The 14,229-nt window shown below is 40.1% G+C and overlaps 1 protein-coding gene across 2 annotated transcripts in view; it reads left to right on the forward strand.

Moving 5' to 3' along the window:
• The window catches only part of GABRB3 (gamma-aminobutyric acid type A receptor subunit beta3), a 193,179-nt gene extending 181,148 nt beyond the window's left edge, over positions 1-12,031 (forward strand). For both annotated transcript variants that reach the window (XM_075726568.1, XM_075726577.1), the window contains 2 exons: positions 296-540; positions 11,681-12,031. In XM_075726568.1, the coding sequence (XP_075582683.1) occupies positions 296-540; positions 11,681-12,031 (596 nt within the window). The remainder of the gene's footprint in view (positions 1-295; positions 541-11,680) is intronic.
• Positions 12,032-14,229: the final 2,198 nt, after the last annotated feature.

Below are 14,229 nucleotides of genomic sequence, written 5' to 3' on the forward strand. Positions count from 1 at the left end.
GATCCTCAGTACAGCTACACTGGCTTCCCTGAAGCTATGTTAACTCACAGCAGTGGTGCCAGGCCCCGTTATTAGCTGTTGCCCCTGATCATATCAAGCAAATATTGTAATAGAATAATGATGCATCAAGCTTTAATTTTACTTTCATTTGCAGTGATGTTACCTGTGAGATATCTTTCACAGATTTTTAAGCTTCTTCATACTGACAAGGCAAATTCGCCAAAAAGGAAAATAAAATTCAAGCATGATCTGCTTAGAGTTGTAAGATATGTGCTGTTTTTTTTTCCTTGTGTAGGAATTACAACTGTGCTGACTATGACAACAATCAACACTCATCTGCGAGAGACTTTGCCTAAAATTCCGTATGTTAAAGCCATTGACATGTATCTTATGGGCTGTTTTGTATTTGTCTTCTTGGCCTTACTTGAATACGCCTTTGTCAACTACATTTTCTTCGGAAAAGGCCCTCAAAGGCAGAAGAAACTTGCAGAAAAAACAGCAAAGGCAAACAACGATCGCTCAAAGTTTGAAGGCAACCGGGTAGGATTCTTTAATCTATATATAGTGTCTCTTTTCTTTTATTACAAAAACTAACTGTATGAAATAAACAAAAAAGTCATGCATAAAACCATCACCAACCACTTCTTTTTGTGGGCAAACTTTGGCATTTTTATCTTCAAGAACCTACATAGAAGAATATATTTAGGCCTACAGACACTGAAGTGAGCATGATCTGTATAACAAGTAACTGTAAGAAGATAACAATGGGAGTGCAGCTAGCTTGAAAATAAAGGCCCAGATCTACAAAGGCATTTATTTTTTTAAATCAAATAGAATTTAATGGTGATTTTGTTTAAGTACGTACATAAGGCAATCCAGGATTGGAGCATAGTTTTTCTCACTTCACTTAGAGCAGACACATTTAGAATGGGAGAGAACAGATAAGGGATTAGTTCTGCCATGCTAATTAATTGGCCAGCATAGCTGAACCGCTGTGGGTGGCATTGTCATCTGCTGCTGTTTAAGACCAGCAGAAAATTATGATTCCTAGAGAAACTTTCAGATTGATTTCTGAAGCACAGTATTGGCATGGTCTGTTCTGATTACGCTCCAGCCTGTTTCCTTGCCTGGAGTATTACTTCATCCAATGAATAACCTTTTTTTTCCCCTTTGGAAGAAAAATTCAAGGTATTCAACGCTATATGATGTTAGCAAGACGTCAGTTTGAATAGAACATCTTTTTTGGCTAAAATGCTCCCAGTGAGGCTTTTTCGTTTAGTTCTGTTGAGTAAGACCGGTTTTGCTAGCAGCTATAAATTAGAAGAGTTCACAGTGACAAAACTACTACCTGTTTATTAAATACCAGTATCATAAAAGTAATTTCAAGCTGTATCTTTTGGTCCTAATGATTCTGCCTGCTATAGTAAATGTAATGGAGAACTACACCTAATTATCGACACTCATATCTGTGAAATAATTTTTGAACCAATAAATTCATTTTTGTCCACTGTATTATGAAACTAAATTCTCATCATAGTTGGTAGCACTGCTTAGGACTAAGCTAGCAAGGAAGAATGAATTCCCTTTCCTGAAAAAATGAATAGTTATAATAATAAAAAAGCAGATGGGAAAAAAAAGAGTATCAGAATTGAAAGCAATGGAGAAGATTTTAGCTGCAAGCAGGTAATGCAGATGTATGCACCAAGGTTCAGTTCTCCCAATGACAACCATCTGGTGAATCTCATCCATTTAAATGATTTACATAATTCAGTACAAGTGTTGTTAATGGGCCCAATAGCACCCCATGCCTGACTGTTCTTCTATGTTGAGATCAATTGGTCTATATTGTCAAAAGATGAATATGAACCTTAACAAATGAAAGTGAGGGGTTTTCTTACCCAGATCATGTAATTTTTATATCGCAGATCTGATCACACCATATATCAATCCTTTTTTTTCTCACTTTTGACTTACAACCTTTTCTTTCTGGACCATCCTAAGCAAGTATCATGGACTTTTCTGACTTTTCTGTTGGTTTAATATCAACCATTCATGAATGACATTAGGATATAAATTCAGCACACCAGAGCTGAAAGAAGAGTGTGTTTCTTTGTTCCTTGTGGTCCCAGCTGTGAAAGGGAACTCTGTATGCTTCGTAGAAACACATATACTCATACTGACTGTGAATATTTGCTCTTCAAATGATCTAGAATAAATAATAAGGTATGGTCCTATTCTCTGTGGAAAACATTCTGTCGCCAGGAGTCAGCTGGTGAAGTCAGCTGAGCTTTGTTGCAGTCACTGGATTCGGTGGCTTCAGAGAAGTAGTGCCAGCATACAACAGGAAAAGACAGGGAAATTGGGTAGAGCTGATCTGAGAAATCTTCCTTTGAAACAAGGCATAGACAGAAAATGCAGATTCAGTGGATGTAGGATGTCAAATCTGAATTTCTGATTTGAAAAACACTGGCATATGCAAAGCAGAGGGAATTGCTCAGGGCAGGTAGGAGGTTCCATTGCTTTCAGGATGAGCAGCTCAGGGAAAATCCATCTAGCAGATCTACTTTGGACAAAGTTTACCAGGGCTTCCAGACACCATAGCCCTGAAGCTCTCAAACTGGAGAGTATACTGCACGGTAAGGGAGGCTCAGAGCCACAGATGAAGACTACCTTGCGCGAGTTCAATGAAATTATTTTTTCATTTGGGTGAGGCTTCAGACTTCCATGGGGTGTACTTCCATTCAGAAAGGGAAGGTTTCTAATCCTGGCAAATATTTCAAATCTCGTATGATTTGGGGATGAGCAACATTTTTAAAGAATGGGCAAGTATCTAAAAACAGGCATCCCCCTTTGCAGCTATCGCCACTATTTGATGACTGTCAAAATGTACGCTGTGCTGGAAAAAAGATTGAAAAGGGTTCAGATATAAAACTGGAAGAAGGCATTTTTTTAGTTTGTCTCTAAGACTACCATTTTGAGTTGATTTGTGTTGCTGTTTTGTTTTAGTAATTGAATTTGCTTGTATACGAACCATGTGCATGAGCTCCCTGTCATTGATTTAGAGTGCTAGCTCAGGGCACTAGAAAAAAACAACCAAAACCCAAACCAAACCAAATAAATAAATAAGCGTTAGTCCATTTATTGTCCACATCAGATGCTGTAACTTGTGGGTGTAGTGACAGAACAACTCTGTGCTGTATCAGGTCCATCCTGAGTCAGTGCTCAGACAGGAGGGGCTGCAGCACTGTGGAAATTGCTTGTTTGTGTTTGGGAGACAGCACTAGCAGAGCAGAGGCAGCACAACATATTGCCTGGCGTTTAGACCCTGAGATCGAACGTGGCTCTTACGGTACCAGAGACTGGGAGTGCTGCTGAGGCAGTGTCTATCTCTCAGGCAAAGGGAACAAAAGGAAGATGAGGGAAAATGCTGCGTTATTTTCACTCAGGAGTGTTTTAGCCCATGGAAACCAGTAGAACCAGGTATGAACACTGGTATTGTAGTTCATTTTTTACACGTCAGAGAACTGAAGTCTGGCATGCAAACTAGCAGGCTTGGTTATAAACACTCCTCTAATAGTAGCAAAAGGGCTTTTCATGCTTTCCTAGTCTTGTTTGATTGTAGAGCAGAAGAGTTTTAATAAAAAAAAAGTTCTAGGCCACAAAATCCACAGATGTGGCTATGTTTGTGTTTTATTTGATAACTGCTTTGCACAGCAGCCACTGTTCCTGCTCAGTAACTCTGCTTCCTAATGCATGCATTTGCGTTGTCCTGTGTCGGAGGTTGCGGGTTTGAAAAGCCAAAACTGGCACAGCCATCTCCACGTGGCTGTTGCTGCTATGGATGTGCCTCTCCAACGCCAAGCTTTTAGGCACTTCTCTGAGTTGGTCCTGGTACACTGCCACTGAGGCTTGCTGTGTTGAGGAGGGCTCCAGCGGCTGCCACCGCCGAACTGCCTGTTGGCTTCACTGCTTCTGTTACGGCTTTCTGTCCAGCTCGGCCCATGTGTTAAAGCCAACGAGCCAAATAGCTCCAGGCATTAGGCAAGGAAGAGCCCTCGTAACATGCAAACAGCACAGCCAGTGTCCTCCCATTGCAGAGGTGACAAAACAGAGCAGTGGGGAGAGGAAAATTCTGCCCTGTATTCTCCCGTGTAGCACTGCTGAAGGTGGGACGATGACTGAGGCATGTCTGACTAAACTGAATCTCTGGAAATGGTTTCAGAAGATTCAGAGCTGGTGATGAGATGAAACCTGAGAAAGCCTTTACGAGTGACTCATCTGTAGATCAGCAGCTGACTACAAAGAAAATTTCACACATAGCCACTCTTCTTTTGACTGCTTTTGCATCATATTTTATTTCAGATCGTGCACTGTAAATAGTATTCCTTGCTGAACTTTTCCAGCCTTTTCCCAGTAAACCACAGTTACTGGAGTCTAACATAGGATGCTCCTTTTTTTACGTAAACCCATTTTCGTACACGTACCAGTTTCAGACTGAAAACTCTCTCTTGAAAACCTTGATGCGCTGGTTCATGTGTCAGGACAAGCTCTAGGATAAAGGAAGAACTGAATCTCGATTTTTCATAAAATATTTATTCTGCCCGTGGTATCAGTGCCTAAAAGCCCTCTGTGGAAAAACTGTCAGGAAAGAATAGGTGGCCTGTAAAAATGTTTTCCCTTGAAAATTTATCACCATTGTTACGGATCAATTCTGTTTCTCATGTTTGCATTGGCAGATTCAGGCTTCATTTGTAGCTCTCTGCACTTTCAGGTTTGCTACATAAATTGTTTCTTTTAAATAATGCTCAGATACAGCCTAATTTACAACAAAGTCAGCATGAGAGAACTCTAAGGCAATCCTCACTTGTTCACTCTTGTGGTACAGGCTACTGGCATAGTGAGCTGATGAGCATGTGTTTTGGACATTGATCCTTCTGGGCCAATACACAGAGGTTATGATTTGTTACAGTCCCCTGCTAAAAATATTGCTTCTTAGTTCAAGCTGTGGCAATTTATGTTTTCAGTTTGGTGGGACCAGAAGTTCAGCCCCAGGGTATTAATCAGGAGGGTAACTATCACACGAGCTCATTCAAACTTCAACCCCCCATGGCTGTCAGACGTGGGAAGAGCTTCCTTTGAATAAAAATAATGCATAACCCTTTATAAAAAGGCCCTTCTCATCAGGCAGTTCCTGCATGTTTTTTTAGCTCTGGAGATTCCTGGCTCAAACCCCCGCTGTCGGCCAAGGCAGCAGCTTCCCACCAGGCATTGCTGAGAATAGAGACTTGGGCCACTTACTTACATCTACTTAGCGCTTTTAAAGAATTGTTAATTGTAGCAACCCTTCTCACAAGTGGGATTTTATTCTGAGAATGAATATCTTGGCTGCTGTGGCAGAATTATCACTCAGTTTAAATTGGGAAATATGAGAATAGCAAAGCTGGCAGTATTCTCCTGTGCATCTTCATCCTTCCTGGATACTTTTTTTGGTGCTGTTTTGAACAGTGGGATATTTCTGAAACATGAGTGTGATGAGTAGGTGCCAAGTTTTGAAAAATATCTGTCACGGGTGACAAGCGCAGTTCGTGTGGGAAGAACTGTAGTCCTGTAGCGCTTAGGATGGGGACATTCAGTGTGCACTGGGAGAATCATGCGTGTACTAATTTTGTTCTACAGCCACTTTGCACAAGTATGAATGGTGCAAATCCAGAGATGGTAAGAAGGATTGTACTTGCAATCCATAGTACAACCCAGAGATTGTAAGAATCCAGGCAGTGAAATACAGGGCAAGGAAGCACCATACATTTACTTCCTTTTCTTCCTCTTTTGAAATACATCAGGGTTAATTGTCAAACTCCATTCTTACTTTGCGGAGAGTGATATTAACGTGAAAGTTCCTAATTATTTTTCTTCTTCATACTTTCCTTGCTTTTCAAGATCTTTCCATCTTCCCAGTCCTGCTGGTTGCCCTGGGCTCATCTACTAGGCTGATACAACATAATTCTCTCTTTCAATTTTTTGTGCTTATTAATTAATATAAACATATTAAAATGGTAGTGAGTGAAGTATCAACTTTTAGACTCAAGGAACACAACACTGTCATTTTTGTTGTGCTTGCAGTTTTAAATTATTTTTAAAACACTGAAGGCATAATGTGGTCAGTGGATTTTGCTTTAAGCACAGATAACACTTAGGGCCTGATCGCATACTGTTACATGTTGGAAGGATGCTTATACATAAGTAAAGAAGATGAAAACCGCTACCAGGTAGTTTGCCCCTTGCATAATCATAGGTGTTTGCACCAGGGCAGATCAGGTGAGAATCAGGTAGCTGGAGTCTAGATTACAATTTTCACCAAAAATAATTTCCATTTTATTATAATTTTAAGGGGAGATCTATTTTGTGGGGTAATGTACTTGAATAGTAATTTTGATGTAAAATAATGCAAGACTAACTACAGAGACAGCTTTTCATGCTGTTATTTAAACCCGCTATTTGCATTTATATTGCTTCATATGATGGAAAGTGTTTACATGGTATTTAAAAATTTGGGATTGATGAACTCCTAAACATACGTATGGGGTTTCAGCAAAATGCTTCCTCTCTTTCTTTTTGCATAGTAGAGTGAAAGACTTATGAGGAAAAATATTTCATTGTAAAGTACTCCTTAAATTTTATGGAATATTAAACAGAGAACTAAATGAACCTGAAAAAATTCAGACACTACCTAATAGTAAATCAAACCTTATGGTAGTTTCCTGACCCTATGTCCTGGTTTTGGCTGGGATAGAGTTAATTTTCTTCCTGGTAGCAGGCATAGTGCTGTGGTTTGGATTTAGGAGAAGAATGTTGATAACACACTGATGTTTTTAGTTGTTGCTGAGTACTGCTGATGCTAGTCAAGGACTTTTCAGCTTCCCATGCTCTGCCAGGTACACAAGAAACTGGGAGGGGGCACAGCCAGAATAGTTGATCCAAACTGACCAAAGGGTTATTCCATACCATATGACATCATGCTCAGTATATAAACTGGGGGGGGGGGGGGGTGTTGGCCGGGGAGCAGCGATCGCTGCTCGGGAACTGTCTGGGTATCGGTCAGCGGGTGGTGAGCAATTGCATTGTGCATCACTTGCTTTGTATATTATTATTGTTATTATCATTATTATATTGTTATTATTATCATTACTATTTTACTTTATTTCAATTATTAAACTGTTCTTATCTCAACCCAGGAGTGTTTCTCACTCTTGCTCCTCCGATTCTCTCCCCCATCCCATGAGGGTAGGGGGAGTGAGTGAGCAGCTGTGTGGTGCTTAGTTGCTGTCTGGGGCTAAACCACAACACCCTAGTAAAGTGTTTCCAAACTGGCATTAAAGCTGAAGTTTTCCAAGACTCTTGATTGGAGAAAGGTATTCAATAGCAGCTCTTGGCTTGCATTTCTTTAAAAATATAATACTTCACATCTAAACGAACCAGTATCTTATCTAGAATTAAGCAGTAGATACAGGACTTTTCAGGTGTAAAAAGGGCATATCTACAATGTACAATCCAAGTTGAGCCTATTGGAGCTGTGATGTTCCTCCAAGAGCAAGGACCAGAGGTTCTTTGTGAGCCTTATCTTAATTCTCCTCTTTGTGGCTTCAGTTAGGTAAGTTATGGTCATTTTTGTGTGATGACATTAGGCTGCTAGAGTCTTTGGATTTTTTCTTTGTACTGTAACATATACAGTTCAGAAATGGTGAACTTTCAAAAGTGAATCTGTTTTTCTGTGTATAAAACATTTCACAGTATTTTGTGCTTCTCAGACTCCAAATGGAGTTAATGTGAGATTCAATCACTTCACCCTGGTGCAGGAGCTGTAGTTGCTAAGAGGTGGGAGGGATGGAGTTTGATTAAAATTGATTCTGAAATAAGAGCATCAGTTTTGCATATTTGGATCCATGCTGATTCAGCAGGGACTTAATTAATGATTTGGTACTCTGCTGTTTCCATCTGCTTTGATGAGCTCACTGGGAAACACTCCATGGAAACAACCAACCCTGGCTTGTGTCAGGGAAGAGATGGGAGCACTGGCAGTGGAGATCCTAGTGGGAAAATGGGAATGAACGGCTTCAGGTGGAGCCATGGTCAGGCAGAAAGAAGACTACAAGAATCACTGAGGCCCAGGGAGACAAGGGAAATCTTTAGGTTAAAGCAGGATGGTAAGGAGTGAGGGGAAATTGGCTGAATACGCAAGGTCATCTCTCTGATGTATAACAAGGTTTGAGAGCAAAGCCTGGTGTTAACACTTCGGGGAGAATTTGCAGTGCACAGACAGTGACATTTCTGAGCCAGGTGATAAAATTATATTTGAGGGCTCATAAGGAGTAAAACTCAGTTTTATCAAAGACATTGGCCTTGTTCGTCATGTGTAGCCATGACTGTAATCAGTTCAGCTGCTTTTCTCATCTGTACCTGGAGTAACAGTTTCCCTGGAGCCACCGGCCTGCACTCATAGAATCATAGAGTATCTCAAGTTGGAAAGGACCCATGAGGATCATCGAGTCCAGATCCCTGCAACTCATGTTCACTCATGTAGGATTTTGCCTTACCTGTATATTCGGGCAAGCATGAGTCGATTTGCACAGGATACCCTGCCATTAGTGGTTTGCTTCTTTATTCATTGAGAGAGCTTGTGTACATTTGTCAAAGTCATTTAAATCATTGCTTAAATCATTCAGAAGTCATGCTTATGTGCAAATACTTTTTAACACGTTGCATGCATTAAGTATTCATACTTCACAACATCACCTTAAGATTGTGACAAAGCATTAGCATGTGTTGCTCTAACTTTGTTGAGAGCTTAGGTGGTTTATCCAAAACCTCTGAAGGAATCAATACAATTTGCAGGAATAGGTCTCAAGAGTATCTGCAGACCAGAAGCCTGATTTCAGTTTCTGCAGACCTCTTCTTCTCTCCATCTGCTCCTTCCTTGCATTTGACATGCAAGTCTGTTGCTCTATTAACAGGGAGATGCATTTCAAAAGTATGTTTCCAAATATGGCTCATTGAATATTTTGAGAAAATATATGCTGTCATACAACCTCATAGGACATAATGATGTGCTCAGACAAAGCATTTACACAAATGTTGCAACTTTCTTGACCACGTTTCTGGTTTGATTTATAGATGCAGTGACAAGCAGTGAAAAGTGGCGGCATCATTGGCAGATCAGAGGCAGAAGCTACGTTAGGGTGGCATGTAAGGTTGGCAGACAAGGCAAAGCAGGCTGTGCAGTATGATGAAATAAATGGAATCAAATTAATACTTTCCTTGGGCAGGAGAAGCCTGAACACATAGATGTACCCTCCAGAATACAAGTTTTCAGCTGACACCTCACTTACAAAAAGCCAGGGCTCGGTGTAGGAGGACAAAGTACCCATGGGCAGGCTAATGTCTGTATATATGTAGGTGGCAGACAGAATCCGGAGAGATCAGGAAGCCCTGCGGGAAAGAGCAGCTGACATCTGTGGTGGTGGACAGAAAGGGAGTAGAGACCTGCAAGGGGAAGGCAGTGCTGTCAGGATGGAGCCCAGCAAAATGGTCTCTGCTGGGGCATTTTTGCTAAGCTGAAGGACATTTCTCAAAGCCTGGAAGGAGATGGGAAAGGAGATGACGTGATGCCATGCGGGCCTGGATGAGATATTTAGTTTTAAGCTTCATAAGGAAAATGGAGATTGTAGAGGTATTTTACACAATGCTGATAAAAATCCTGATCATAATCTGTACTATTTGTGAAAAAAAAAACCAGAGAAAACTAAATCAGTTTTTTTCAGAGACCACCATAAGTAGTGATGATATCCATGGCTGTATTTTACAGCTGTGTGTATTCCCTGGTTACAGATACTGCTCAACAGCATGAACTTGTTTCTACAAACCTCAGGCTCATACTTTTGTACCCAGTGGGTTTCTGCCATGGGGAAAATAAATTCTTCTTAATCACCACTGAGGCTTCTCCACCCCATTATTTTGGTTCACGTTGTTTATTTTTATTTATAGGCACTCATCAGCATAATGTACTGTTGCCTACAACAGCAGGATTTGTTGGATACCTTAGGATTTTTTTTTTCTGCTTGCCTGTATGTCATTCATAGCATTTTATATTCTTTTTCCATTTGCAAGAAGCCTGGCGAAGCGTTACTGATACACTATCATAATTGTTTTCACTGAGAAAAGATAAGCTGTAGCATCAATAATTGATGAAAGAAATATCCATTTTACAGAATTTTAAGATTGAAAAAAGCTAAATGCATGTGGATAGACACATAGCTATGCACGCTTTTAATGCATCATACAAAGCTTGCGAAGAACGTGGTATTGGATGACTGTACAAACTTCAAAAGGCCATGACAATAGTGTGTTTTCTCAACCACTTTTACGCAGATGCTTCTAGGATGAGATGTTCAACTGCTGCACAGTTAACACAGCTAGATCATTAGCAGGTTAGAAAAATGTATTAATTAGGATGAATTGTGGATGAATAAATTGTATACATAAACGTGGAAATTATCGTGTATGCCATGATTCACCATCTATTTCTGACATGGGGAACTGAGTTCACTTGAACAGAGTCACACGTGCGTTAACTGGCTGAAAATACCCAGTACAGAGCATTTCTTTTACATTCAGATGTTATTTTCCTTTCCCAAAAGCAGGCAGGAAAATTGGAGCTGATCCCTGCGGCAGCCATCTTCTCTGCCTGTCCTCCAGCATGCAGGGCATGGGACACAAGGGGATGTGGTGCCCCACTACTGAACTACTACTACCAAATACTGACTAAGACAGCATCATTTGGGACTGCCCATCAGTGCCACTCATGGGAACTGGAAGTTTTTCTGGATTGAAGGAGCTGTACCCAACTCTGTGCTGCTCCTCCTCTATTGGTACTCAGAGGGACTAGAGACTCTGGACCAGAATTTAAGGACTCTAAATTATCATAACCTTCCACATATTTACTGGAAATGGCATTGTGTTGCTCACCTGTGCTCAACACTGTGGCTCACCACCTTTTGGATATGGAGGTGGAAGGGAAGAGTGCGACCTGGTTCCTCAGTTCAGCAGCTTTCTTCCTTGTCTAAGTTCATTGCTTTTCAAGATTACTTATCCAAGTGGAAGGGCCCCACAGTTAAGCATTGCCGTGATTGCAAAACTGTGCAAATGACTTTGGAAGGAAAAGTTTAAGAGAGAAGTTCTAAATAAGCTCTGTGATTCCAAAATGCAAAGAGATCAGCAGGCCAGAGCTATTCTTGTGATTTTAGCAAACTTCACATGTAGGTAGCAGAGAGAGAATCTCTCCCTTACCCTCTCACCCTGCTGCCAGCAAAGCAGAGATTTCAGTGAACTACACCATCCTTTAAAACACGACTGGTTTAGAGGGAGAGGAAAATGATTGGGTTTGCCAAATGCGGTTTTGTACTGGATGTTGGTAGTATGATGATAACCCTGTTTGTAGAAGTATTTAAGTACATGCCTAATTTTAAGCAGCTGAGTGTTGCCATTTTTTTCTAAGATTACCACATGCTTAAAATGAATACATGCTTTCTTAAAATATGTGTGGGTTTGGAGATTTAAATACACCCACATTCTGCTGATAGTTGTCAAGTCTTTTGAAACAATTTATATTTCTATTTTTGCCCCCTAGGTGGACACCCATGGAAACATTTTGCTAACATCGCTTGAAATTCACAACGAGGTGGCAAGCAACGAGGTCACCACCAGCGTTACAGATGCCAGAAATTCAACGATATCCTTTGACAACTCAGGAATCCAGTACAGAAAACAAAGCTCACATCGTGAAAGCCTTGGAAGGCGTTCATCAGAAAGAACAGGCTCCCATAGCAAGAGGGGCCATTTACGAAGAAGGTCTTCGCAATTGAAAATAAAAATCCCTGATCTAACAGATGTGAATGCCATCGACAGATGGTCAAGAATGGTGTTTCCATTCACATTTTCTCTTTTCAACTTAATTTACTGGCTATACTATGTTAACTGAGTGACTGAACTTTTTTAAAGGACTTCAATTATAACAAGTGAAATACTACTTGCCTGCAGAGTTTATATATATATTTATATATAAAAATATATATATATATGAACTTTTACTATGTAGACCATACTCATGTATGTGTGAATACATATAGCAAAGAACTGTGTGTATATAAAAGCACACGCTGCAAAGCAGAAGTATATGTATGCACACACACATGTACACATCTGTTCTGAGGTTATGGACACTTTAACATAGAATGCACTTCAGAGGAACTTTTTAAATCGAAAGGCAGGTGTCGTCAGAACAACAAGCCTTGAGAAAGTAAGTGTTGTATATTACCACTACAAAACTTTGATTGTCATAGAAATTTTCAAATGGCTGTAATCGTGTATAAAGTCAGTATTTAGTAACATTGTTTGTAAATGCTGCCATACACACTAATCATAAAGTGGTAGAGTTACACTGGTAAGTTTAAAAGAGGTCATCTATATTGCAGATCCATCAAGCCAAATTTATTTTTCTTTGCTAAAATTTCTTGGGTTTGTATATGTCACATATATGTCATAATAAGTTTTTTCCCAGTCTGGAATGGGCATCATTTTTAATGATCTCTTGCTTTCTCTTCTGTAGTAAGCAAGCTGATCATGGGAGTGTTGCTCTAGGTCTTTGGAGACATATACATGTTCATAATATTTCAAACAAGCATTTTAAGTGTCCATCAACAGTGAAATGAATCTTTTGTAAGTACTGTAAATGTACAGCACATTTTCCTTCCCTTGGACTGGTTCCAGCTGCCATGTCATTTTGAAAGAGAACAGCACATTTTTAGCATAATTTAGCTGAGAATTCAACTACTGTCAATGTGTTCTACATCTGCTGTAGATTTAAAGATTGTTATTCCAGTGAAAGCATAGAAGATGTCTCAGGTTATTTGCTACTTCAACATGAAACCACGTAGCTGTAGCCTTTTTTAAACATGCATTCACATTATTTAACATTCTTATAACATTGTATGTTAATGTAAAATATATTTGCATAATATGCATATAAGTATATTTTCTCAATATTTTTCTTCCCTGTGCTTGCTATCGTGACCGCATGCTATGTCATATTTTTGTTTCTGTGATATTACAACTTTTTATTCTCTAGAATTGAGCAAATAGAGCACTTCCGATACTTTGATTCAGTAATGGAGCATTTTCATATTTTATTTATATACTGAAAGTATATACATGTACACTTACCAAGCTAGTGTGCTGCAGTCACAGATCACAAGAGATAGCAAAGAGTATGTTTTGTTTCAGCATCAACTATGTTCAAACATATCCTTCGTGCAAATGTGACCACTTTGGTTTTCATCCCAATTCATTCCCTCACCAGGATTCCAACTTGTTTCAGTCTAGTAGATTGTAGTCATCAAGGTATGCCAATTTCAGATCTGTAAACTTAATTTGTTATTTATCAGAACTAAACCTTTCTAAAGAAAAGAAGATATATTTTTTGTAAACAGTGTTTCTATCATGTACATTCACAAATAACAACAGATACAGTAGCATAAATAGATCTAAAAAAAATAATTCAGGCATGGCCCCGCCAGTTCTCTGCATGTAGAATTCTTCTGGACATCAATGGGAACTTCTGGCAGATAGAGAGCTTTGGATGCTAGTTAGACAAAAATGCGTGGATATGCATCTATCAAAAACACCAAAAGGGGATGAAACTGAAAAGGCTGCCTTGGTTCTGTAATGACCTATGTTCTCGCTAGTACTTGATTTATCTGTGAGTAGAGCAATGATACTTGTGTTGCTGCCATTGTTGTGGTTTAACCCTCAAATTAACTCTACCCCAGCCAAAACCCGCACAGCCATGTACAGTGCACTACTGTTCCCACCCCTGACTGTTTTCAGCTGAACTCTGAAACTTTGCTTTGGGCTGAAATTCAGCATAAGCGAACCGAACCTGGGTTGCAAGGTCTGTGTTGTAACCCCATCCTCGGGGCTGCTCCTTGAACAGGAATGGGCTCCGCACGGTTGCCTCGCAGCAAAGCTGCAATGCCATCCCCAGCTGGGAGCGTTCAAGCGTTCACCGTAACCCCGGCTGCCGGCATGTGCAGGATCAGCACTGCAGTCCTGCTGCATCCTTGGCAGTGGTGCAAAGTGGCTGAAACTGCAGTTTTTAAGCACTGTATCTGCAGACAACTC

The sequence above is a fragment of the Pelecanus crispus genome, chromosome 1 (genome assembly GCF_030463565.1).
Source record: "Pelecanus crispus isolate bPelCri1 chromosome 1, bPelCri1.pri, whole genome shotgun sequence".
In the NCBI taxonomy this organism is placed as follows: Eukaryota; Metazoa; Chordata; class Aves; order Pelecaniformes; family Pelecanidae; genus Pelecanus; species Pelecanus crispus.